This window comes from Oncorhynchus gorbuscha, linkage group LG19, assembly GCF_021184085.1.
Source record: "Oncorhynchus gorbuscha isolate QuinsamMale2020 ecotype Even-year linkage group LG19, OgorEven_v1.0, whole genome shotgun sequence".
Taxonomy (NCBI): domain Eukaryota; kingdom Metazoa; phylum Chordata; class Actinopteri; order Salmoniformes; family Salmonidae; genus Oncorhynchus; species Oncorhynchus gorbuscha.
The window spans coordinates 24,049,778-24,076,548 of NC_060191.1; the positions used below are offsets into that span (position 1 = coordinate 24,049,778).

General features: G+C 43.7%; 1 protein-coding gene across 1 annotated transcript in view; it reads left to right on the forward strand.

The window, feature by feature from the left end:
* The window catches only part of myom3 (myomesin 3), a 92,898-nt gene that overhangs the window by 31,115 nt on the left and 35,012 nt on the right, over positions 1–26,771 (forward strand). Inside the window, exons 4-11 of the mRNA XM_046314619.1 lie at positions 10,348–10,507; positions 11,135–11,292; positions 11,867–11,959; positions 13,073–13,161; positions 13,947–13,991; positions 18,203–18,343; positions 19,302–19,463; positions 21,842–21,983. Of these exons, the coding sequence (XP_046170575.1) occupies positions 10,348–10,507; positions 11,135–11,292; positions 11,867–11,959; positions 13,073–13,161; positions 13,947–13,991; positions 18,203–18,343; positions 19,302–19,463; positions 21,842–21,983 (990 nt within the window). The remainder of the gene's footprint in view (positions 1–10,347; positions 10,508–11,134; positions 11,293–11,866; positions 11,960–13,072; positions 13,162–13,946; positions 13,992–18,202; positions 18,344–19,301; positions 19,464–21,841; positions 21,984–26,771) is intronic.

Below are 26,771 nucleotides of genomic sequence, written 5' to 3' on the forward strand. Positions count from 1 at the left end.
ACGACACCATTCTATATACTTTCGGCCCGTCATTGGACACTGTGCTATCTAACCTCCAAACGAGCTTCAATGCCATACAACACTCCTTCCGTGGCCTCCAACTGCTCTTAAACGCTAGTAAAACCAAATGCATGCTTTTCAACAGATCGCTGCCTGCACCCGCATGCCCGACTAGCATGACCACCCTGGATGGTTCCGACCTTGAATATGTGGACACCTGTAAGTACCTAGGTGTCTGGCTAGACTGCAAACTCTCCTTCCAGACTCATATCAAACATCTCCAATCGAAAATCAAATCAAGAGTCGTCTTTCTATTCCGCAACAAAGCCTCCTTCACTCACGCCGCCAAGCTTACCCTAGTAAAACTGACTATCCTACCGATCCTCGACTTCGGCGATGTCATCTACAAAATGGCTTCCAACACTCTACTCAGCAAACTGGATGCAGTTTATCACAGTGCCATCCGTTTTGTCACTAAAGCACCTTATACCACCCACCACTGCGACTTGTATGCTCTCGTCGGCTGGCCCTCGCTACATATTCGTCGCCAGACCCACTGGCTCCAGGTCATCTACAAGTCCATGCTAGGTAAAGCTCCACCTTATCTCAGTTCAATGGTCACGATGGCAACACCCATCCATAGCACGCGCTCCGCAGGTGTATCTCACTGATCATCCCTAAAGCCAACACCTCATTTGGCCGCCTTTCGTTCCAGTACTCTGCTGCCTGTGACTGGAACGAATTGCAAAAATCGCTGAAGTTGGAGACTTTTATCTCCCTCACCAACTTCAAACATCAGCTATCTGAGCAGCTAACCGATCGCTGCAGCTGTACATAGTCTATTGGTAAATAGCCCACCCATTTTCACCTACCTCATCCCCATACTGTTTTTATTTACTTACTTTTCTGCTCTTTTGCACACCAATATCTCGACCTGTACATGACCATCTGATCATTTATCACTCCAGTGTTAATCTGCAAAATTGTAATTATTCGCCTACCTCATGCCTTTTGCACACATTGTATATAGACTCCCCTTTTTTTCTACTGTGTTATTGACTTGTTAATTGTTTACTCCATGTGTAACTCTGTGTTGTCTGTTCACACTGCTATGCTTTATCTTGGCCAGGTCGCAGTTGCAAATGAGAACAAAAGGAGTTAGATTTGACATCTCCAAGTATAATGTAACTGGAAAAATGGTTGAAACAAAACATCAAGACCTTTTCGGTCATTGAGGCACCTCAACCCTAAAAACCAATCCGGTCATGCCTGTCATGAGGTTGGCCTGGGGTAGGTTTATGACAATCATAAATACCTCTTCCCCTTTTTTCTCTCTAGCCTACTGATGTGAAATTTGAAAACCCCTTGGTTAACATAGAGAGTCTGGGAACATCAGAAGGTTGGGCGAAAATGAACTATATTCTGGTAATCCGACCAATTAAATAACATATGCGGTGTCACTTAATGAATATGATGTCAGTTCGGTTGTCATCTGAGACATTCTCCTCAATGATTGGATGACATAAACTCTACAGTGGAAAGTCTACACATCAGAGTTATCGGATTCACTGTTGTTCAATTTAAATGTTTGAATATAAAATTATTGGTGAAGAGATGAAACGTAATTTTAGCTTCCAAATTTGAGATTTGGGTTTTCATAAGGTTAGGGCTCTGCTCACAATCAGTGGCCCGCCCCTGTGAAGAGACATGGGGTATAAAACTTTTCAGACACACCCTTCTCGCTCCACTATATTTTTATTTATTTTTATTTATCTGTTATTTTACCAGGTAAGTTGACTGAGAACACGTTCTCATTTGCAGCAACGACCTGGGGAATAGTTACAGGGGAGAGGAGGGGATTAATGATCCAATTGTAAACTGGGGATTATTAGGTGACCGTGATGGTTTGAGGGCCAGATTGGCAATTTAGTCAGGACACCGGGGTTAACACCCCTACTATTACGATAAGTGCCTTGGGATCTTTAATGACCTCAGAGAGTCAGGACACGGGTGACGTCTTTCGGGTGCCATCTGAGAGACTGCACCCTACACAGGGCAGTGTACCCAATCACTGCCTTGGGGCATTGGGATATTTTTTTAGACCAGAGGAAAGAGTGCCTCCTACTGGCCCTCCAACACCACTTCCAGCAGCATCTGGTCTCCCATCCAGGAACTGACCAGGACCAACCCTGCTTAGCTTCAGAAGCAAGCCAGCAGTGGTATGCAGGGTGGTATGCTGCTGGCAAAAGCCTATATATAGCCCAAAAGCAATATAAAGCCTTGACGTAACTTCCTGTTCAAAGTACGTGAGGTCTGCAGCCTCTGCGTTAAAAGGACTAACATGTCAACTACAGAACTAAGCCAACCTCAGCGTGAGCTTTGGTTGCGAATGGTATGAACTTTGAACTCTTGTTCACTACAGAAGTGATACCTCCTAGCCGTTGAGTTAGCCACAGCAGCTGCAAACGCGGGCTAGGAAAGAACAGACAGAGTATCCCGTCTACCACATAATGACGTTACTAGCTAGCCAACGCTAGCCAACGTCTTCTGAATAGAACTCAACAACCCGGTCGCATTCACAGGTAGTATCACATTTTCATTTCATTTCATTACAGTACAACGGTTTGATTTGTTTGATCGTAGCTAGCTATCTACAACTAATCTTCTCCTTTCCCCCTTCTGATGACCAGGTGGCGAATCGCATCTCTGCATGTCTGGCAGACATAGGTGACGGATCACCACCTCAAGCTGAACCTCGGCAAGACGGAGCTGCTCTTCCTCCCGGGGAAGGACTGCCCGTTCCATGATCTCGCCATCACGGTTGACAACTCCATTGTGTCTTCCTCCCAGAGCGCTAAGAACCTTGGTGTGATCCTGGACAACACCCTGTCGTTCTCAACCAACATCAAGGCGGTGGCCCGTTCCTGTAGGTTCATGCTCTACAATATCCGCAGAGTACGACCCTGCCTCACACAGGAAGCGGCGCAGGTCCTAATCCAGGCACTTGTCATCTCCCGTCTGGATTACTGCAACTCGCTGTTGGCTGGGCTCCCTGCTTGTGCCATTAAACCCCTTCAACTCATCCAGAACGCCGCAGCCCGTCTGGTGTTCAACCTTCCCAAGTTCTCTCATGTCACCCCGCTCCTCCGTTCTCTCCACTGGCTTCCAGTTGAAGCTCGCATCCGCTACAAGACCATGGTGCTTGCCTACGGAGCTGTGAGGGGAACGGCACCTCAGTACCTCCAGGCTCTGATCAGGCCCTACACCCAAACAAGGGCACTGCGTTCATCCACCTCTGGCCTGCTCGCCTCCCTACCACTGAGGAAGTACAGCTCCCGCTCAGCCCAGTCAAAACTGTTCGCTGCTCTGGCCCCCAATGGTGGAACAAACTCCCTCACGACGCCAGGACAGCGGAGTCAATCACCACCTTCCGGAGACACCTGAAACCCCACCTCTTTAAGGAATACCTAGGATAGGATAAGTATTCCCTCTCTCCCCCCCCTTTAAGATTTAGATGCACTATTGTAAAGTGACTGTTCCACTGGATGTCATAAGGTGAGTGCACCAATTTGTAAGTCGCTCTGGATAAGAGCGTCTGCTAAATGACTTAAATGTAAATGTAAATATGTAAATGTTACTATAACGTATCCAATTGACCACCAGAGACATTCTTCAAAGGACTCGGTTTGGCAACACGGTCTTCCATCTACCACCAACCTACCGAAGCGCAGCTTTGAGTAAATATTTATTGCATTTTCCTTTTCCAAATGGGCGGTAATTTAGAATGCAAAAGATACTGTATTTACGATAGCACACAGCTTCTCCCTTTGTCCCTCAGTCTTCCCGCTCTTTCACTCAAACCCAGACCCGTTTCTTTTGTGTAACCAGCTGTCATATCTGTTCCGCCGCCTAGGGACGTTTTCCTTTATCACGTAATATGTAATCAAGGTATAATTCATTCTGTGTATATGTAATTCTGTGTGATTAGTTAGGTATTTAAGTAAATAAAGAATTAAACCCAATTTTGTATTGCTGATTCAACTTGTTAGCCAGGGTTCGGAAGATAACCAAGAGTTTACAACTTTCCGATGAGACTGAATTAAGGTGACGATTAATATTGACTTCTATTGATGTAAAATATTACTAGGTCTTTAAGAGTTTATCCGGAAGATAACAGCTCTATACATATTATTTTGTGGTGCCCCAACTCTCTAGTTAATTACATTTACATGATTAGCTCAATCAGGTAATATTAATTACGGAGAAAGGATTTTATAGAATAGCATGTCACATCATTTAATCCGGCATAACCAAAGACACAACATGCAATCACAGTACAAAGTTTAAAGTATGAAATAACTGATCTGTGACAACAACAAAAAATGCTTGTTTGATCTATTCAAAGCATGTCAAAGCAGTACAAACACGAAATGTAAATGCACTGAAATGAACTCTTACACCGTGCTATGAACTCTGGTTCCTCTCTAACAGGAAAGCCAAGAAAGATTAAGAAGCAATCTGCCAGTCACTGGCAGTGATGAATAGAGAGATCGAGTGAAGAGGACCTTTTCTCCTTTAGAAAAGAGGACAAGTGTTTGGCAGCAGGACGATATGCGGACTGAGAGGAAGAGTTAAAAAGAAAGGAAAGTTGTGGATCACTTGAGAGAAAGTCCATGCATCTGACAGCAGTAATAAGCCTCAGCTGTGCAGACGTGCCTGCATCTCGTTGTCATCTGAGTGGCTCTTTCACGCCCTCTTGTCCTCCCATCAACTGGAGTGCCAACCAGACCTCAGCCTGCTAACGTGCTTAGCTCGAATTCCAAGGCCCGGGCTCACCTTTTTATTTCTCTGCCTAGTAATCCCTTTCGCTCAGACATTAACAAGGTCTTTCTCCCTTCCGAAGTATATTTGCTGCATGGAAACCTAAAGCCGTTCCACCCAGGAGAGGAGCCGGAAAGAAAGGGGATATTTTTGGGAGGAGAGAGTAGAGACTGATGAAATCCTCCTTGAGTGAATTTGGAAGGATATGTGGGATGGATTCTAAACCCCTTCATGGATTCGTTGAGTCTATTTCTGGGACACCTGAACGAACACCCCGGGGATATGGGATTGGCATGACATTTTGTTTTGATTCGATAACAATGTGAACACGATGCTCTCTCTCGTTATCTCTCTGTCTCTAACCCCCAATTAGAGGTGTGAGATTCTTGTTTATTCTTGTTTCACCTCTCTCTATTTCCCTTGCTCCCTCACTCTTTCCTACAAATCCCACCCTCCTATCAGGGAAGGTAGTGTAAATTCAGGACAGTATGCAAATTCACTGGATGACTCATAGGACTTAGCTCTTTTGTGGGGAGCTCATCCACATCTTCGGTGCCTGGGGAACAGTGGGTTCACTGCCTTGCTCAGGGGCAGAGCGGCAGATTTTGACCTTGCCAGCGCAGGGATTCGATCCCCAAAGCTCTAACCACTATGGGGGCTTTTATATGTTACCTGCCATCTTGACTGTACTGCAGGACAGCTCAGTAGTGATTTTATTGAACTAAAGCTATAGACCTAAAGGCTATACACTGAGTGTACAAAACATTAAGAACACCTTCCTAATATTAAGCTGCACCCCTTTTGCCCTCAGAACAGCCTCAATCCGTCGGGGCATGGACTCTACAAGGTGTCAAAAGCGTTCCACTGGGATTCTGGCCAATGTTGACTCGAATGCTTCCCACGGTTGTTTCAAGTTGACTAGATGTCCTTTGGATGGTGGACCATTCTTGATACAAATGGGAAACTGTTGAGCATGAAAAACATGGCACCGTTGCAGTTCTTGACACTAACTGGTGCACCTGGCACCTACTACCACACCCTGTTCAAAGGCACTTAAATATTTTGTCTTGCCCATTCACCCTCTGAATGGCACACGTACACAATCCATGTCTCAATTGCCTCTAGGCTTAAAATCCTTCTTTAACCTGTGTCCACCCCTTCATCTACAATGACTGAAGTGGATTTAACAATTGACATCAATAAGGGATCATAGCTTTCAACTGGATTCACCTGGTCAGTCTATGTCAAGGAAAGAGCAGCTTTTCAAAATGTTTTGTACACTCAGTGTACATCCAGCATGTTGAGCATCATTTTCTTATTGAGCTTGATTTTTAGAGGCCAATCTCTCGCCGAATCTCCAGGATCTGACATACAGTATGCTATCTAAAAAAAAAAACTGATCATAAGCAGAAATAGAGTTTGTCAGATTTTTTTTATTCAACCCCAGGATATTTCCCCAGGCTACTGTTGAGTCGAAACATGCTTTTGTAGTACTTCTGCAATGACGCATTTATATATGCATTGCTGCTATTGTTTTTGTTTCATGTGTGCTGTGGTTTTCATTGTTGGTCCGCGGTGTGTAATGAGGAGCAAACAGACGCTGCACTTGACACATTTATGAAATGGCTTCTTCCAGTTAGTAATAAGCAGGCAGCCATGAAGAAAATGACTGTAAAAACAATTCCATTGATGATAAATTTAAACTTGTATGGTTGAGCGGGATGAGGCAAAGGGAATGGCAAATAAATCTGGGTTGCGCAACCGATTGGCAAACGTATTGCAAATTGAGAAATCACGTGACTAAACGGAATAAAAAGAAGAAGCTACACGATGAAACAAAGATAAATGACATGAAGAATGATAGTAAAAGCTTTGGAGCATCTTAATTAAATGACATTTTGGAGAGAGAAAAAAAGGCAATCTCAGCTCCATCATTCATTGAATCAGATGGCTCATTCATCGCAAACCTGACTGATATTGCCTACTACCTTCGTGATTTTTTTCATTGGCAAGATTAGCAAACTTAGGCATGACATGTCAGCAACAAATGCTGACACCACACATCCAAGTATGTCTGACCAAATTATGAAAGACAAGCATTTGCAATTTTGAATTCCATAAAGTGAGTTTGGAAGAGGTGAAAAAACTATTGTTGTCTATCAACAATGACAAGCCACCGGAGAGAGATCTTGGATGGAAAATTACTGAGGATAATAGTGGATGATATTGCCACTTCTATTTGCCATATTTTCCATTTAATCCTACTAAAAGTGTGTGCCCACAGGCCAGGAGGAGAGCAAAAGTCATTCCGCTACCTACAGTAAGAATATCAAAGCCCCCTTTACTGGCTCAAATAGCCGACCAATCAGACTGTTACCAACCCTTAGTAAACTTTTGGAAAAAAATTGTGTTTGACCAGATAGAATGCTTTTTTACAGTAAACAAATTGACCACAGACTATCAGCATGCTAATTGGGAAGGACATTCAACAAGCTCAGTGCTTACACAAATGACTGATGATTGGCTGAGATAAATTGATAATAGAAAGATTGGGGTGGCAGGTAGCCTAGTGGTTAGAGCGTTGAACTAGTAACTGAAAGGATGCAAGATCGAATCCCTGAGCTGACAAGGTAAACATCTGTTGTTCTACCCATGAACAAGGCAGTTAACCCACTGTTCCTCGGTTGTCATTGAAAATAAGAATTTGTTCTTAACTGACTTGCTTAGTTAAATAAAGGTAAAATTGTGGGGACTGTTTTGTTACAATTCAGTTCGGCTTTTGACATTATCGATCATAGTCTGCTGCTGGAAAAACGTATGTCTATGGCTTTACACCCCCTGCTATATTGTGGATAAATAGTTACTTATCTAACAGAACACACAGTGTGTTCTTTAATGCAAGCCTCTCCAACAGGCTGGGGAATCAGGAATTCCCCCAGGGCAGCTGTCTAGGCCCCTTCATTTTTTCAATCTTTACTAACTACTTGCCTAGGTACATACATAGGTTATTTACTTTCAGTAAAGCCAGTGTGTCTATGTATGTGGATGACTCAACACTATACATGTCAGCTACTACAGCGAATGAAATGACTGCAACACCTAACAAAGATCTGCAGTAAGTTTCAGACTGGGTGGCAAGGAATAAGTTAGTCCTAAGTATTTCTAAAACTAAAATAATTGTATTTGGGACAAATCATTCACTAAACTCTTAACCTCAACTAAATCTTGTAATAAATCATGTGGAAATTGAGCAAGTTGAGGTGACTAAACTGCTTGGAGTAACCCTGAATTGTAAATTGTCATGGTAAAAACATATTGATACAACAGTAGCTAAGATGGTGAGAAGTCTGTCCATAATAAAGCGCTGTTCTGCCTTCTTAACAGCACTATCAACAAGGCATGTCTTACAGGCCCTAGTTTTGTCGCACCTGGACTACTGTTCAGTAGTTCAGCCACAAAAAGGGACTTGAAAAAAAATTGCAATTGGCTTAGAACAGGGCAGCACAGCTGGCCCTTGGACGTACACAGAGAGCTAACATAATATGAATAATATGCATGTCAATCTCTCCTGGCACAAAGTAAAGGAACAATTGACTTAATCACTACTTGTATTTATGAGAGGTGTTGACATGTTAAATGCACCGAGCTGTATGTTTGAACTACTGACACACAGCTCGGACACACAAGACACAAGACATGCCACAAGAGGTCTCTTCACAGTCCCCAAGTCCAGAATAGACTATGGGGTGCGCACAGTACTACATAGAGCCATGACTACATGAAACTCTATTCTACATCAAGTAACTGATGCAAGAAGTACAATTAGATTTAAAAAACTGTTAAAAATAGACCTTATGGAAGAGCGGAGACTGTGAAGCAACACAAACATAGGCGCACGTGTACACATGGTTTTGTACATTTACATTTAAGTCATTTAGCAGACGCTCTTATCCAGAGCGACTTACATGTGATAGTAGTGGAGTAGTTGTTTCAAAAAATGCAAAAAAATGAACAACGGAAAAGTGTTGCGTGCATATGTATTCAACTCCTTTTCCATGAAGCCCCTAAATAAGATCTGGTGCAACCGCTTACCTTCAGAATTACCTTCAGAAGTCACTTAATTACTAAAATAAAGTCCACCTGTGTGCAATCTAAGTGTCACATGATGTCAGTATATATACACCTGTTCCGACAGGCCCCAGAGTCTGCAACACCACTAAGCAAGGGGCACCACCAAGCAAGTGGCACAATGAAGACCAAGGCGCTCTCCAAACAGGTCAGGGACAACGTTGTGGAGAAGTACAGATCAGGGTTGGGTTGTAAAAAAATATAAACATCCCACAGAGCAACATTAAATCCATTATTTAAAAAATGGAAAAAATATGGTACCACAACAAACCTGCCAAGAGAGGGCCGCCCACCAAAACTCACGGACCAGGCAAGGAGGACATTAATCAGTGAAGCATGGTGGTGGCAGCATCGTGCAGTGGGGATGTTTTTCATAGGCAGGGACTGGGAAACTGGTCAGAATTGAAGGAATGGTGGATGGTGCTAAATACAGGGAATGTTTCAGTCGTCCAGAGATTTGAGACTGGGACGGAGGTTCACCTTCCAGCATGACAATGACCCTAAGCATTCTGCCAAAGCAACACTTGAGTGGTTTAAGGGGAGACATTTAAATGTCTTGGAATGGCCTAGTCAAAGCCCAGACCTCAATCCAATTGAGAATCTGTGGTATGACTTAAAGATTGCTGTACACCAGTGAAACCCATCCAACTTGAAGGAGCTGGAGCAGTTTCGCCTTGAAGAATGGGCAACAGTCCAAGTGGCTAGATGTGCCAAGTGTATAGAGACATACCCCAAGAGACTTGTAGCTGTAATTGCTGCAAAAGGTGGTTCTACAAAGTATTGACTTTGAATAGTTATGCACGCTCAGGTTTTTTTGTTATTGTCTTATTTCTTGTTTGTTTCACAAAAAATATTTTGCATCTTCAAAGTTGTAGGCATGCTGTGTAAATAAAATGATACAAACACCCCAAAAAATCTATTTTTAGTCCAGGTTGTAAGTCAACAAAATTGGAAAAATGCCAAGCCAATATATTATAAGATTATGTATATGTAAGGTGTCCATATTAGGACCATACAAATATCATTATAAACTGGTTGGTTCGAACACTGAATGCTGATTGGTTGAAAGTCATGCTATATCAGACCATATACCATGCTATGACAAACCGTTTATTTTTTCTGTTCTAATTACATTGGTAACCAGTTTAAAATAGCTATAAGGCACCTCGGGGTTTTGTGGTATATGGCCGCGTTGTGTCGTGCTTAAGAACAGCCCTTAGCAGTGGTATATTGGCCATATACCACAAACATCCTGGCCTTATTGCTTAATTATATTTCTATGATTAGGACAGCCTCAGTGTCACAAGGAGTTGGTGTATGTACTCTATGCACGTTTGCCAATAGGCCTTTTCTCAGTGGCTTTCTAACAGGGAATCTCTTGGTTCTCTGGTCCGATAGGGATGTCCTGAAGGAGACCATGGCAGCGGATGAACAGGGTCTGAGAACTGGAGAGAAGTGGACCCTGTTTGGAAATGAGGCTGAGAAAGTAGAGGTGGAGGTGCTCAGGGAACAGCGCTATGTCCGCCAACGCTGTGACCGCATGGCCTTGCGTAGGCAGGTAAGAGACTGCTCTGATCTCATCCCATACAGATATACACGGACACTCCGGACACTGAGTTATAGGCCTTTGGTATTGTGAATTCAGTAGGGCCAGATGAATAAAAACAGTTGCCCAGTTGAAAATAAACATGGTCTCATTTAACCATTGTAGTTGTATGTCGCCAACGCTGACATCCCTACATTCCCCCATGGCTTACTGACAATTAAGTTTCTTTGCCTTATGTCAGTTCACCAGCAATCAAATCAAATCTAACTTTATTTGTCACATGCACCGAATACACCGAACAAGTGTAGACCTTACCATGAACTGCTTACTTACAAGCCCTTAACCGACAGTACAGTTCAAGAAGAGTTAAAAAAATATTTTCCAAATAAACTAAAGTATAAAAAAAAATGGAATAAAAAGTAACATAATCAAATAACAATAACGAGGCTATGTACAGAGGGTACCGGTTCCGAGTCAGTGTGCGGGGGTACAGGTTAGTTGAGGTAATTAGGGGGGAAGTGACTATGCATAGATAATAAACAGCGAGTAGCAGCAGTGTACAAAACAAATGGAGGGGGGTGCATTTGAATACCAGCTGTAAGTGTATTTGAATACCATCTGTGTCTATCCGTGTTCCAGGCTGAGCAGAAGGCTTCCATCCATTTGAAGTATCTGGAGGACCTGAGTCAAAAGGCCCCAGACTTCCCTATCCCACTGAGAGCCCACATGGTGTGGGAGGGCATGGGGGTCAAACTCTCCTGCACCATCCAGGGATGCCCACCCCCTAGGGCCACCTGGTAAGCACTCACACTTAAGGCTAATGACCTCCATTGAAAATCTCTGAAGACGGATAGGTTACAGTATGCTTATTATGTAGCTACACAGGTTTTTGTCATGTCAACCTTTGATTCCTGAATTGGAATATTGCTCTGATATTTGTGGGTGAAATTACCTCATTTGCTTCGATAATTAGCCTTGGCAATGTGTGTAACCGTCACCCTTGATAAGCAGATGCACTAAAAGACTAGCGGATGAAAAGAATATGTGTTCAGTATTCATGCCTGAGCACAGTCAGAGCTGTGGACCAGATGACCAGGGGCTTATGAGTTGAACAATCCCAGATGGGACGCATGCATCCCAATGAGCTCCGAGAGTCTTGACTCGACTGAGACGGAGCTCAAGAAGAAATGTGAGATCAAAAGCCATCTATATGCTAAAGGAGTCATGTTAACTGTTGCGTAGCATAGATTAGCATGATTAGCACCGGGCATGAACATTAAAAGCATAACAGTGGTCATGTTTACATTTAATTGGGATTTTTGTTAGTTTATACCTAGACATTTGGACTGTTATTAACTCTCTCCTTCCCAGGTATAAGGATGGGGTACCCCTGAGTGCCTTTGGCCAGGCTTGGAACCACAGTCTGAAGCAGAAGTTTGGCCTCAACACGCTGGAAATCAGAAGGTAACCGAAAGGATTTTCAAATGTGTGCCTTTAGCACCCTGCTGTTCAAGACGTTGTAGTTACTTCCACTCCCCTTTTCCATTTCCTCCTCCTTCCTTCTGAGTGAATATGAGAGTGAACCGTCTTCAGGAAGTATTCACACTCCTTGACTTATTCCACATTTTGTTGTACTACAGCCTGAATTTAACATGGATTAAAGATGTTTTTTTCTCTCTCACCCATCTACACACAATACCTTGTATTTTAGTGCCTTGCTGCAAACAGGATGCATGTTGTGGAATATTGTTTATTATGTACAGGCTTCCTTATTTTCACTCTGTAAATTAGGTTAGTATTGTGGAGTAACTACAATGTTGTTGATCCATCCTCAGTTTTCTCCTATCACAGCCATTCAACTCTGTAACTGCTTTAAAGTCACCATTGGCCTCATGGTGAAATTCCTGAGCGGTTTCCTTCCTCTCCAGCAACTGAGTGTGGAAGGACACCTGTATCTTTGCAGTTACTAGGTGTATTGATACACCATTCAAAGTCTAATTAATAACTTCACTATGCTCAAAGGGTTATTCAATGTCTGTTTTTGTTTTACCAATCTAACAATAGGTGCCCTTCATTGCAAGGCACTGGAAAACCTCTCTGGACTTTGTGGTTGAATCTGTGTTTGAAATGCATTGCTCAACTGAGGGACCGTACAGATAATTGTATGGGTGGTGTACAGAGATGAAGTAGTCATTCAAAAAGAATGTTAAACACTATTGTTGCACACAGAGTAAGTCCATGTGACTTTTTAAGCACATTTTTTACTCCTGAACTTATTTAGGTTTGCCATAACAAAGGGGTTGAGTATTTATTGACTCAAGACGTTTAAGCTTTTCATTTTTAATCAATTTGTACACATTTCTAAAAACATAATTCCACTTTGACATTATGGGGTATTGTGTGTTGGCTAGTGACAAAACATCTACGTTTAATCCATTTTAAATTCAGGTTGTAACAATGCTTTCTGAAGACACTGTACATGAGAATGTTGGCATGTCTTGTGATTTAGCTTTGGGCTCAGCCTGGAGCCAAGATTGTGGCACAAACACATGAGTCATCACCCTTCCCCATCCCCAGGTGCTCTGTTGAGGATGCTGGGGAGTACAAGGTGGTTGCCAGGAGTTCTCTGGGTGAAGCTACTACCATTGCCACTCTGGTGGTCAACTGTAAGTAGCTGCTGATTCTGACAACTGTCATGGACTTGGTATTCCTAATATGGACACCGTACATGCAGATTGCTCCTCTGCCTCAAATTCAGATAGATCATGTTAAATTGGTAACCATGTCACATTTCCCCCTTTCCTGCTCCATACTAGTCCATACTTGTTTTACTCAAGTGAGACAACCTAAGGGGATGCTCATTCATACTTCTATGGGATATAAATCACCATTCATCCGTACCAATTATTTCCAATTCATCTTGATCCAGTTCCATCTGCTGTGATGGTTTGCACCTAGATGACTGGCGTTCTATACCATATCAATAGCCTACACCTTCAATCTAAACTGATTAGTGCAATACATTACATGCATGCCATTACGAGTGAAAAAACACGTGTAGCTTAGCGCTTAGAGCATTGGGCCAGTAACTGGAAGGTCACTGGTTTGAATACCCTACCAGACATCTGCCGATGTGCCCTTGAGCAAGGCACTTAACCCTAATTTGCTCCAGGGTCGCTGTACTGCTATGGCTGACACTGTAAAACAACACACTTCACTGCCCCTATAATAGAGGGGCAAGCGCTCCTATTCATCTATCATCCATATTTCACATGCTCACGTTCTCCTTTCGATTGTTTGAAATAGGCTCAAGGGAATATTAGTTGTGACGTGTATAAAAGTGTCTTTACCAGGATTGATTTGTCTCTCTTTCTCCCTCCTTTCCATCTATCTCTCTGCACTCTCGCCACCCCCCTCTCTCTCCTCCTTGTCCCCCCAATCCATGATTCAGCATATCAAGGAGCTGAGGCCGCAATCAAGCAATCCTGGACCCCAAGTAAGTTTCATGCAGTATCTAATGAAAAAATGTCCTTTTTAATTTCTCTGCCGCCTTTTGAAGTTCACTCTCTTCTCTCCCGCTAAGACGGAGCCTTTGAAGACACTGACAACTCTGAGGCTCTGTTGCATGTGCTCTGAAATGGTTTGGCTGACTGGATACAAGGATGGATTGAATGGCAAGGGGATGCTTATGGTTCATCGGAGTGTGTGTCGTGTGTGTGTGTGTCGTGTGTGTGTGTGTGTGTGTGTGTGTGTGTGTGTGTGTGTGTGTGTGTGTGTGTGTGTGTGTGTGTGTGTGTGTGTGTGTGTGTGTGTGTGTGTGTGTGTGTGTGTGTGTGTGTGTGTGTGTGTGTGTGTGTGTGTCTGTGTGTGTGTGTGTGTGTGTGTGTGTGTGTGTGTGTGTGTGTGTGTCGTGTGTCTGTGTGTCTGTGTGTGTGTGTGTGTGTGTGTGTGTGTGTGTGTGTGTGTGTGTGTGTGTGTGTGTGTGTGTGTGTGTGTGTGTGTGTGTGTGTGTGTGTGTGTGTGTGTGTGTGTGTGTGTGTGTGTGTGTGTGTGTGTGTGTGTGTGTGTGTGTGTGTGTGTGTGTGTGTGTGTGTGTGTGTGTGCGCGCCTGTATATAAAGAGGTTGATTGGGAGGGGTAGGTGAACAAATCGCTGCCATTTCAGCACCAGTCAGAGTCATGTATATTTCAGCACAGAGAGAGAGAGAGTGCAATTTGTTCACTTTTGCTGGCAGCTTGGCCTATATCTATAATGCTCCTAAGCCATTCTCCAGATTTTGAGCAAGTAGAGAGGCTGGTTGCACCCACAGGGAGACCATGCAGAGTAGTGATTAGACACTGACTAATAACCAACAGCTTATTTATATAGATTGTTTAGCACTGCTCTGATGCCTTAGAAAATGACTCGCTCTTCCTAGATTGTGTCAGCATCACACACAACTGGATCAAACTGTTATTGACAATAACAAACTCGCTGTGTCACACACTGTTTAAAGTGGTGTGCAAGTCACAATCAATGGACTCAGACAGTGGTGTCCTCTGCATGTTTGAAACGAAATAGCAATCATTCCAAATGAAGCTTTATCAGCATGTAATGCCATCCATACACACTGGCTGAGGAGAAAATGGGATTTGAATAGCAGAATGACATTAGTGTGGTGCTGAGACCTCATTTTGTCATGTGGAGCAGGGAGACGGATACTATTAGCCGATGTGGATTATTCCCTAGAACAAAGGGCAACCCCAGCACATTTATCATAATCATGACGGAGACATGCAGAGAATGACTGAAACAGAGAGATTGATGGGGAGAGATGGGGAGTTATTAAATTGACGTGCATCCGAGTGATTGTCCTGGTCTGTTATTTCGACAATGATCATTATGGAAACATGTCGGCAACCTTTCAGATCTGTTGGTGGAAAGGGGATCTGACGAGGCCTGGTAGTTTTCAGTTTTATCTGTCGACGGAAAAGGGGAGCTCCGAAAAGGAAGAGTTTCATGTTTGTAACTGAGCTTTTGTTGTTTAAATACATTGTGAAAGAGATTGGTGTGTTTTTCACTATTTAATCATGGCATGGGGTTGTTCAATGCCAGACATGTATTTGTTTAAAATCTATCACTTGATTGTTTTGTTTCAAAGAGACAAATAATCATGTTTTTTTGCTAAATGCTATACATCCGTCTCCCTCTCAAGACATGTAATTAGTACTGATAGGTTTTACACAGTCAAATGTAACAAAAAACTCAATTGTTTATAAATTACTGTACATATGATTTTAAAAACATTAATCAATAGAGTAATATGAGATCTGTATATAAAACATTTACATTTTACATTTTAGTCATTTAGCATATGCTCTTATCCAGAGTGACTTAGAGTAAGTGCATTTATCTTAAGATAGCTAGGTGAGACAACTACATATCACAGTAAGCTATACAGGATACAAACATTCCATTCAAGCTACAAAATGGATATATAGCGTTTTGCAAAAAAATAAAAACATTCATACTCATCTCAAATCTGAGAAGAGTAATATTTTACACACATATGAAGGTACCCATAAGCAATCATTTAGGACGAAGAAACACAAATGTGAAACAATTGTGGATATAGCGTTTTGAAAATACATTTTTCATGTAGTGCGTTCGGAAAGTATTCAGACCCCTCAACTTTTTCCACATTTTGATTTGTTATTTAAAATTGATTACAAAAAAATAAAAATATTCTCATAAATATACACACAATACCCCACAATAACAAAGCTAAAACATACAAAAATTGAAATATTACACATACGTAAGTATTCAGACCCTTTAAATCAGTACTTTATTGAAGCACCTTTGACAGTGATTACAGCCTTGAGTCTTCTTGGGTATGACGGTACAGGCTTGGCACACATTATTCTCTTCAGATCCTCTGAACCTCTGTCAGGTTGGATGGGGAGCGTCGCTCCACAGCTACTTTCAGGTCTTTTCAGAGATGTTCGATCGGGTTCAAGACCGGGCTCTGGCTGGGACACTCAATGACATTCAGAGACTTGTCCCGAAGCCACTCCTGCGTTGTCTTGGCTGTGTGCTTAGTGTTGTTGACCTGTTGGAAGGTGAACTTTCACCCCAGTCTGAGGTCTTGAGCATTCTGGAGCAGGTTTTCATCAAGGATCTCTCTGTACTTTGTTCCATTCATCTTCGTCTCGATCCTGACTAGTTTCCCAGTCCCTACCACTGAAAAACATGCCCACAGCATAATGCTGGCACCACCATGCTTCACCATAGGGAGGGTGCCAGGTTCTTCCAGATATGAAGCTTGGCTTTCAGGCCAAAGAGTTCAATCTTGGTTTCATCAGACCAGAGAATCTTGTTTCTCATGGTCTGAGAGTCTTTAGGTGCCTTTTGGTAAACTCCAATCGGGCTGTCATGTGGCTTTTACTGAGGAGTGGCTTCTGTCTGGCCACTCTACCATAAACGCCTGATTAGTGAAGTGCTGCAGAGATGGTTGTCCTTCTGGAAGGTTCTCCCATTTCCACAGAGGAACTCCAGAGCTCTGTCAGAATGACCATCGCATTATTGGTCACCTCCCTGACCAAGGCTCTAGGAAGGGTCTTGGTGTTTCCAAACTTCTTCCATTTAAGAATGATGGAGGCCACTGTGTTCTTGGGGACCGTCAATGCTGCAGAAATTGTTTGGTAGCCTTCCCCAGATCTGTGCCTTGACACAATTCTGTCTTGGTGCTCTACGGACAATTATTTCGACCTTGTGGCTTAGTTTTTGCTATGACATGCACTGCCAACTGTGGGACCTTATATGAACAGGTGTGTGCCTTTCCAAATCATGTCCAATCAATTGAATTTGCCACAGGTCGATTCCAGTCTTGTTGTAGGAACATTTCAAGGATGATCAATGGAAACAGGATGCACCTGTGTCTAATAGCAAAGGGTCTGAATACTTGTGCAAATGCAAAAAAATAAAAATAAACCTGTTTTCATTATGGGGTATTGTGTGTAGATTGATGAGGAAAACAATGCATTTAATATATTTTAGAATAAGGCTGTAACATCACAAAATGTGGAAAAAGTCAAGGGGTCTAAATACTTTCCCAAGGCACTGTATAATGTCTCAGGAATAATGGACCTTTTCAAAATGGTCAAATGTTTCTCTCAATAATCTTAATCCTATGTTTACCCCCTTGTGAGGGAGGCCTTTTCAGGAACAAGGGTGCATGTGTGCGAGAGAGGGAGTAAGTGTGTGTGTGTGTCCTTTGTGCTTGTGTGCGTGCGTGCGTGCATGCATTCCTGAAGATGAAAATATCCCCCCTTCCATTACTAATACAGGCCAGTTGGCGTTTCTGGGCCTTCGTCCAGTTAATTAAGGTTCCTCTTTTTTGTGCATTTTCACTCTGCTGCCACAGGTGAGAGAATCTGAGGGAGAGCAAAACTTGTTACTCATTGCTTGCTGAGAATAATGGGATCACACTAGTGTCCTCCATAGTACGCTGATGGCAAATCTCAACTTCATCTGACAAAACGTCATCATGAGGCTGGAGATGTTGGGAAAATAGATGTTTGTTCTTGCTTATTTCTCTTCTTCTTTTTGCCTTCTCCTCCTCTTCTTCACCCCAACATTCCCACCTCCACCTCCCTTTCCCTCTTTCTTTTCATCTTACTCTTCCTCCTCCTCCCCCCACCCATCTTCCTCCTCCTTCCTCTGTAGTTGCAATGCTGGAGCAGGAGGCTCTGTTTGAGTTCAGCTTCCCTCCGACCTGGGCGAAAGAGGGGGATAATCTGACCCTGCAGTGTGCCTTCTCCTCGGCCCTGCTGCCCTTCCAACAGGACGTGGCCTGGTTCAGAGATGGTGAGTGGAAGTGGATATTAGTCTGTTACGTTTGTGCGGTCTTGTCAACTCTTATCGACAATGACTACAGGAGTTGGCAAGACAGTACAAACAGATCTGGAACCAGGCTAGTATGAATCCTTCCCCAATATCAAATGGCATTGGCATTGTTGGTTGTATCGTCTGAACTGTGTACATGCCATACTTTATACACTGAGTGCACAAAACATTAGGAACACCTTCCTTAAATGTAGTTCCCCTTTCACCCTCAGAACAGCCTTAATTCGTCGTGGCATAAACTCTACAAGGTGTCGAAAGCGTTCCAGAGGGACGCTGGCCCATGTTGACTCCAATGTTTCCCACATTTGTGTCAAGTTGGCTGGATGTCCTTTGGGTGGTGGACCATTCTTGCTACACATGGGAAAATGTTGAGTGTGAAAAACCCAGCAGCGTTGCAGTTCTTGACACACTCAAAACCGGTGTGCCTGGCAACTACTACCATACCCCGCTCAAAGGCACTTAAATCTTCTGTCTTGCCCATTGACTATCTGAATGGCAAACATACACAATCCATGTTTCAATTGTCTCAAGGGTTAAAAATATTTCTTCAACCCGTCTCCTGCCCTTCATCTACACTGATTGAAGTGTATTTAACAAGTGACACCAATTAGGGATCATAGCTTTCCCCTTGATTTACCTCAGTCTATGTCATGGATAGAGCAAGTGTTCCTCATGCTTTGTACACTCAAGTGTTAATTCAGGTGAATCTCCAATTCAACATCTATTCCACGTGCGTTCAACAGAAATGACGTGGAAATGACATTGATTGAACCAATGTGTGCCCAGTGGGCTGTTTTTTGTTGCCTCCGCTTCTATGTATTATTCTGATGCGCGTCACTTGCTAGAGGGTGCTGGGCCCAAGAAAACTGGTATAAATGAAGTAGGACCCGCACACAGGAATGCCACCTCCCTCCCACAGGAGTCCAACTGCGCCAGTCCAGCAGGGTGGAGCTTCAGACCGCCCTTCGCTCCACTTCCCTCACCCTGAAGGGCGTGCACAAGGAGCAGGAGGGCATGTACATGGTGCGTCTGCGTACCTGGGAGGGGATCAAAGAGCATAAAGCCTACATTTTTGTCAAAGGTAGGTTCTGGGATGCTTCGTGTGTATCTGTGGGTCTGGCGTGAGGTTGCATATTCCCTATAACATTCACAATAGCAGCTCTTGAGTTTGGAGTGTTTCTAGTTTTTCTGGTGAAAATGTGGCCACCATAACTTTGGTGGCAGTGGTGGGATTTAGGTGCCAGCAGGGGCACTATACCAACATTAAGGCAATAATAAGAAAACACAATGCCAAGAGCAAGGCAGCTGCCAGCTGACATGTTATGATCTTCAAGCAACTAGCCAACACTACAATTACAAGTAGCTTCTTCCCAAAGTTGCCTGGAGGCCTTGAGATACGTCTGGGTCCCACAGGTGTCTGTGGTTGAGTTTAGCAGCAGTGTGTTTCGAAACAAACCTAACACTTCCACACTTACTTGAAACCCACCAGATTCACAGTCACGTCCACTGAATGTCTCATGACTCCAGTCACCCACACCTCCCCACCCCCTTGTCCCTCCCTCATCCCCACCACTGCAAACTCCCAGCCAGAGTAAGACCTCGATATCATTAACAACCATTGCACTGCATTGTATTTTCTGTCTTATTAAAAAATCTTGGTCCTTAACTCCTGCTGGAGTTCGAGTCATTAGGGAGTGGAAGTGGAAGTGGATTCTTTCTTTCTGAATTTGCATTACAAATGGGTGGTAAGAGAGAAGAGACAAGGGCCATGTTTGGTTAAGTCTTTTAGCTTATCAGAGGGAGAGATGGAGGGAGGGAGGGCAGAGGGAGAGAGGGAGAGAGACACACAGAGGGACCTCTTCACCACCGAGTACAGCAAAGTAAAATGACAGACTGAGGGTGTCTACTCGTTCAACATGGTCTCAATAGAATACGTCAAAATAGTGAGATGTCTGACATTTGACCGCAAGGACATTTATGAACATTCATACTTGATACCTAGGCAATTGGCCACGACTCATCGGCCTTAAAGCTGAGATCTAGGAACAGTGAAATAGCGCCACTGGTCGCCCAAGGCACATTTGTTATGGTTTTGTTTAACAAACGGAAGAGATGCACATCCAGTGGCGTGTTAAAATAAAATCACAGTACCTACTCCGCTCTTCTGTACAATGATGTCTTTTGTTGTTGTAATATCGCAAACGGACGGATTCCAACTTCAATGTCTCACACTTGCAGCATAAACTGTAAGAAGGTTGGAAAGACATTTTGCCTGACATTTCCCTACTCTTTTGTTGGTGCCAAAGTAACAGTCTCTCAAGCCTCAGAGAATAGAAAACGGGTCTAATACATATCACATCTTATCTCTTTAATCCTCTTTAACATAATTCCCTCGTTCCTTCTCTCTCTCTCCTATCTCTCTGTCACTATCTCTCTCTCTCTCTATTTTTCTCAGTCTCTGTTTAGTGCTCTCCTTTGTGCTGTCTTTATAACTAATGCAGATTTGATGACCTGTTAATCTTACCTCCAGACAACGCACCTTGCTTTCACATGGCGGCCCCAGACAGACATCGGGGGAGGGTTTAATTGAACTGCTGTGGATTACATTACCTTGATGGCTTTTAATGCTCTCCCTCTCCTTTTTTTCTATCTCTATTTTCCTCTGTGTTTCTCTCCCATGTCCCTGTCTCTCTCTCCTTCTCTCCGTGTCCTCTCCCTCTCCAGCCTTTTAATTCAATTTCAATTTAAAGGGGCTTTATTTGCGTGGGAAACATATGCTTACATTGCCAAACCAAGTGAAATAAATAATAAACTAAAGTGAAATAAACAAAACAGTAAATATTACACACAAATTCCAAAATACATTTCAAATGTCGTATTATGTATATATGCAGTTTTGTAATGATGTTCAAATTGTTAAAGTACAAAAGAGAAAATAAATAATCATAATAATCACTGGTTGACCTTTTCTTGTGGCAACAGGTCACAAATATTGCTGCTGTGATTGTACATTGTGGTATTTCACCCAATAGATACGGGAATTTATCAAAATTGGAGTCGTTTTTTGTGAATTATTTGTGGGTCTGTGTAATCTGAGGGAAATGTGTCTCTAATATGGTCATACATTTGGCAGCTCAGTTTCCACCTCATTTTGTGGGTAGTATGCACATAGCCTGTCTTCTCTTGAGAGCCAGGTCTGCCTTCGGCAGCCTTTCTCAATTGCAAGGCTATGCTCACTGAGTCTGTACATAGTCAAAGATTTCCTTAATTTTGTGTCAGTCACAGTACTCGGGTATTCTGTTTAGGGCCAGATAGCATTCTAGTTTGCTCTGTTTTTAAAAAAATATATATTTTTGTTCCAATGTGTCAAGTAATTATCTTTTTGTTTTCTCATGATTTGGTTTGGTCTAATTGTGTTGCCGTCTCTCTCCCCTCTTCCCCATTCCCTCCCCTACTCAGATGCGTCTGCAGTAGTGTCCGGTGGTCCAGGCTCTCCTCTGGACCTGAAGGTGTCTGATGTACAAAAGGACTATGTATTCCTCACCTGGGAGCCTCCCAGTGCTGATGGAGCCTACCAAGTGGAGGGTTACTTTGTGGAGAGGTACTTTTCGACTGTAACACCAGTGTTTCACTAGTGTATGCACCGTTATGTTATCCTAGGGAAACTGTGTTTCCATAGCTAGGGCTGACAGTGAGGACTTGTGAAGAGCCACTGCATAATCAAAACAATTACTCTGTGAGAAGGTGTTAACGTTCAGTTAGCCATTGTTATTTAAATGCAAAGAGGCCTTTAGGGCTTCGTATGAATACTGTAATAAGGACATTGGTTGAGGACTCGTATAACCTTTTCACACTACTGAGCCAAGCTGTAAGATCAAATAGTCATATGGATGAGTGATGGCCGTGCGGCATAGGCAAGATGCAGTAGATGGTATAGAGCACAGTATATACATATGAGATTAATAATGTAGGGTATGCAATCAATATATAAAGTGGCATTGTTTAAAGTGTCTAGTAATACATTTATTCTATCCAATTATTAAAGTGGCTAGAGATTTGAGTCAGTATGTTGGCAGCAGCCACTCAATGTTGGTGATGGCAGTTTAACTGTCTGATAGCCTTGATATAGAAGCTGTTTTCAGTCTCTCGGTCCCAGCTTTGATGCACCTGTACTGACCTCGCCTTCTGGATGATAGAGGAGTGAATAGGCAGTGGCCATCCTGTAACATCGGATGATGTAGATGTCATGGAGGGCAGGTAGTTTGCCCCCGGTGATGCGTTGTGCAGACCGCACTAACATCTGGAGAGCATTATGGTTGTGGGCGGAGCAGTTGCCGTACCAGGCGGTGATACAGCCCAACAGGATGTTCTCAATTGTGCATCTGTAAAAGTTTGCGTGTTTTCGGTGACAAGCCAAATTTCTTCAGTCTCCTGAGGTTGAAGAGGCACTGTTGTGCCTTCTTCACCACACTGTCTGTGTGGGTGGACCATTTCAGATTGTCCGTGATGTGTACGCCGAGGTACTTCAAACTTTCCACCTTCTCCACTACTGTCCCGTCGATGTGGATAAGGGGGTGCTCACTCTGCTGTTTCCTGAAGTACACGATCATCTCCTTTGTTTTGTTGACATTGAGTTTGATGTTATTTTCCAGACACCACACTCTGAGGGCCCTCACCTCCTCCCTGTAGGCTGTCTTGTCGTTGTTGCTAATCAAGCCTATTACTGTAGTGTCGTCTGCAAACTTGATGATTGAGTTGGAGGCGTGCATGGCCACGCAGTCATGGGTGAACAAGGGAGTACAGGAGAGGGCTGAGAACGCACCCTTGTGGGGCCCCATTGTTGAGGATCAGCGGGGTGGAGATGTTGCTTCCTACCCTCACCATCTGGGGGCTGCCCGTCAGAAAGTCCAGGACCCAGTTGCACAGGGCGGGGTCGAGACCCAGGGTCTCGCACTTAATGACGCGTTTGGAGGGTACTATGGTGTTAAATGTTGAGCTGTAGTCAATGAACAGCATTCTTACATCGGTATTCCTCTTGTCCAGATGGATTAGGGCAGTGTGATTGCGATTGCGTCGTCTGTGGACCTATTGGGGCGGAAGGCAAATTGGAGTGGGTCTAGGGTATCAGGTAGGGTGGTGGTGATATGATCCTTGACTAGCCTCTCAAAGCACTTCATGATGACAGAAGTGAGTGCTATATGGTGAGAGTCGTTTAGCTCAGTTACCTTAGCTTTCTTGGGGACAGGAACAATGGTGGCCCTCTTGAAGCATGTGGGCACAACAGACTGGGATGGGGATTGATTGAATATGTCCTTGAACACACCAGCCAGCTGGTCTACGCATGCTCTGGGGACACGGCTACGGATGCCGTCTGGGCCAGCAGCCTTGCGAGGGTTAACACGTTTGAATGTTTTACTCACGTTGGCCATAGTGAAGGAGAGCCCACATGTTTTGGTAGCGGGCCGTGTCAGTGGCACTGAATTGTCCTCAAAGCGAGCAAAGAAGTTGTTTAATTTGTCTGGGAGCAAGACGTTGGTGTCTGCGACTGGGATGGTTTTCTTTTTGTAATCCGTGATAGACTTTAGACCCTGCCACATACGTCTGGTGTTTGAGCCGTTTAATTGCGACTCTACTTTGTCTCTATTCTGATGCTTAGCATGTTTGATTGCCTTGCGGAGGGAATAGCTACACTGTTTGTATTCGGTCATGTTTCCGGTTGCCTTGCCACGATTAAATGCAGTGGTACGCGCTTTCAGTTTTGCGCGAATGCTGCCATCAATCCACGGTTTCTGGTAAGGGACGGTTTTAATAGTCACCGTGGGTACAACATCACCGATGCACTTGCTAATAAACTCGCTCACCAAGTCAGAATATACGTCAATGTTGTTGTCTGAGGCTATCCGGAGCACATCCCAGTCCACGTGATAGAAGCAATCTTGAAGCATGGAATCCAATTGGTCGAACCAGGGTTGAACAGACCTGAGTACGAGCATTTCCTCTTTTAGTTTCTGTCTATAGGCTGGGAGCAACAAAATGGAGTCGTGGTCAGATTTGCCGAAAGGAGGGCGGGGGAAGGTTTTGTATGCGTCGTGGAAGTAGCAATGATCTAGAATGCTGCCAGCTCGAGTCGCGCATTCGATATGCTGATAAAATTTAGGGAGCCTTGTTTTCAGACTAGCTTTGTTAAAATCCCCAGCTACAATAAATGCAGCCTCAGGATATATGGTTTCCATTTTTCATATCGAGTCCAGTGAAGTTCTTTCAGGGCCGTCGAAGGTATCTGCTTGGGGGGGGGGGGGGGATATACACGGCTGTGATTATAATCGAAGATAATTATCTTGGTAGATTACACGATTGGCATTTGATTGTAAGGAATTCTAGGTCAGATGAACAAAAGGACTTGAGTTCAAATATGTTGTTATGATGACACCACGAGTCGTTAATCATAAGGCATATACCCCTGCCCTTCTTCTTACCAGAGAGATGTTTGTTTCTGTCGGCGCGATGCGTGAAGAAACCGGGTGGCTGTACCGACTCTGATAACATATCCCAAGTGAGCCATGTTTCCATGAAACAGAGAATGTTACAATCTCTGTCTCTCTGGAAGGCAACACTTGCTCGAATTTCATCTACCTTGTTGTCAAGAGACTGGACATTGGCAAGTAGTATACTCAGGAGCAGTGAGAAATATACCCGTTTACGGAGCCTGACCAGAAGACCGCTCTGTCTACCCCTTCTGTGGCGCCGTTGTTTTGGGTCGCCTACTGGGATCAGATCCATTGTCCTGGGTGGTGGTCCGAACAGAGGATCCGCTTCGGGAAAATTGTATTCCTGGTCGTAATGTTGGTAAGTTGATGTTGCTCTTATATCCAATAGTTATTCCAGGCTGTATGTAATAATACTTAAGATTTCCTGGGGTAACAATATAAGAAATAATACATTAAAAAAGGTGACCATCTCTGTTGGTGTCATTTTGATGGCATTGGAGAGGAAGGCAGACGTTTAATGGGTCCCGGAACGATTGTGTGTTTTTGTTTATTCATTTGCGTTGTTTGTAACTTATTGTTTTCCTTATTTTGTACATAATGTTGCCGCTACCGTCTCTTATGACCGAAAATAAGATGTCAGGACTGTGATTACTCACCACGGACTAGCAGAATCCTTTTTTCCTTTCACGACTCTGACGAGCCCGACGCAAAGGATAATACTGCTTCCTCGCGTACAGGCCCAGATCCCCGTGATTTGCGTAATGAGGAGGCTGAGAAAAAGGGGCCAAATTGCGGGCTGCCTTCTGAGAATTCGTAGGCGATCGAATAAACCCCCACTTCCCTCTATTCTGCTAGCAAACGTGCAATCTTTGGAGAATAAAATCGACGAGCTACGATTAAACTACCAACAGGACATTAAAAATTGTAACATTTTATCCTTCGGCTGAGTCGTGGCTGAACGATGACACTGTCAATATAGAGCTGGCTGGTTACACGCTATACTGACAGGATAGAACAGCTGCGTCTGGTAAAGCAAAGCGCGGCGGACTATGTATTTTTGTAAATAACGGCCGGTGTACAATATCTAAGGAAGTCTTGAGCTATTGCTCAGCTGAGGTAGAGTGTCTCATGATAAGCATACTATCTACCTAGAGAGTTTTCATCTGTATTTTTCATAGCTGTTAACATACCACCACAGTCAGAGGCTGGCACTAAGGCAGCATTGAATGAGCTGTATTCCGCCATAAGCAAACAAGAAAACACTCACCCAGAGGCGGCGCTCCTACTAGCCTGGGACTTTAATGCAGGGAAACTTAAATCCGTTTTACCAAATTTCTATCAGCATGTTACATGTGCAACCAGGGGAAGAAAAAAAACTCTGGACAACGTATACTCAACGTATACTCCACACACTAAGACGAATACAAAGCTCTCTCTCGCCATGCGTACATACCCCAACCAGAAGCCATGGATTACAGGCAGCATCCGCACTGAGCTAAAGGGTAGAGCTGCCGCTTTCAAGGAGCGGGACTCTAACCCAGAAGCTTATAAGAAATCCTGCAATGCCCTCTGATGAACCATCAAATAGGCAAAGCGTCAATATAGGACTAAGATCAAATCATACTGCTCCGGCTCTGACACTCATTGGATGTGGCAACGCTGGATGTGGCAGCGCTTGCAAACCATTACAGACTACAAAGGGAAGCACAGCCGAGAGCTGCCCAGTGACATGAGCCTACCAGACGAGCTAAACTTCTTCTATGCTCGCTTAGAGGCACCAGCTGTTCCGGAGAACTGTGATCACCCTGTCCACAGCCGATGTGAGTAAGACCTTTAAACAGGTCAACATTCATAATTCACAGACAGATTACCAGGACGTGTACTGCGAGCATGCGCTGACC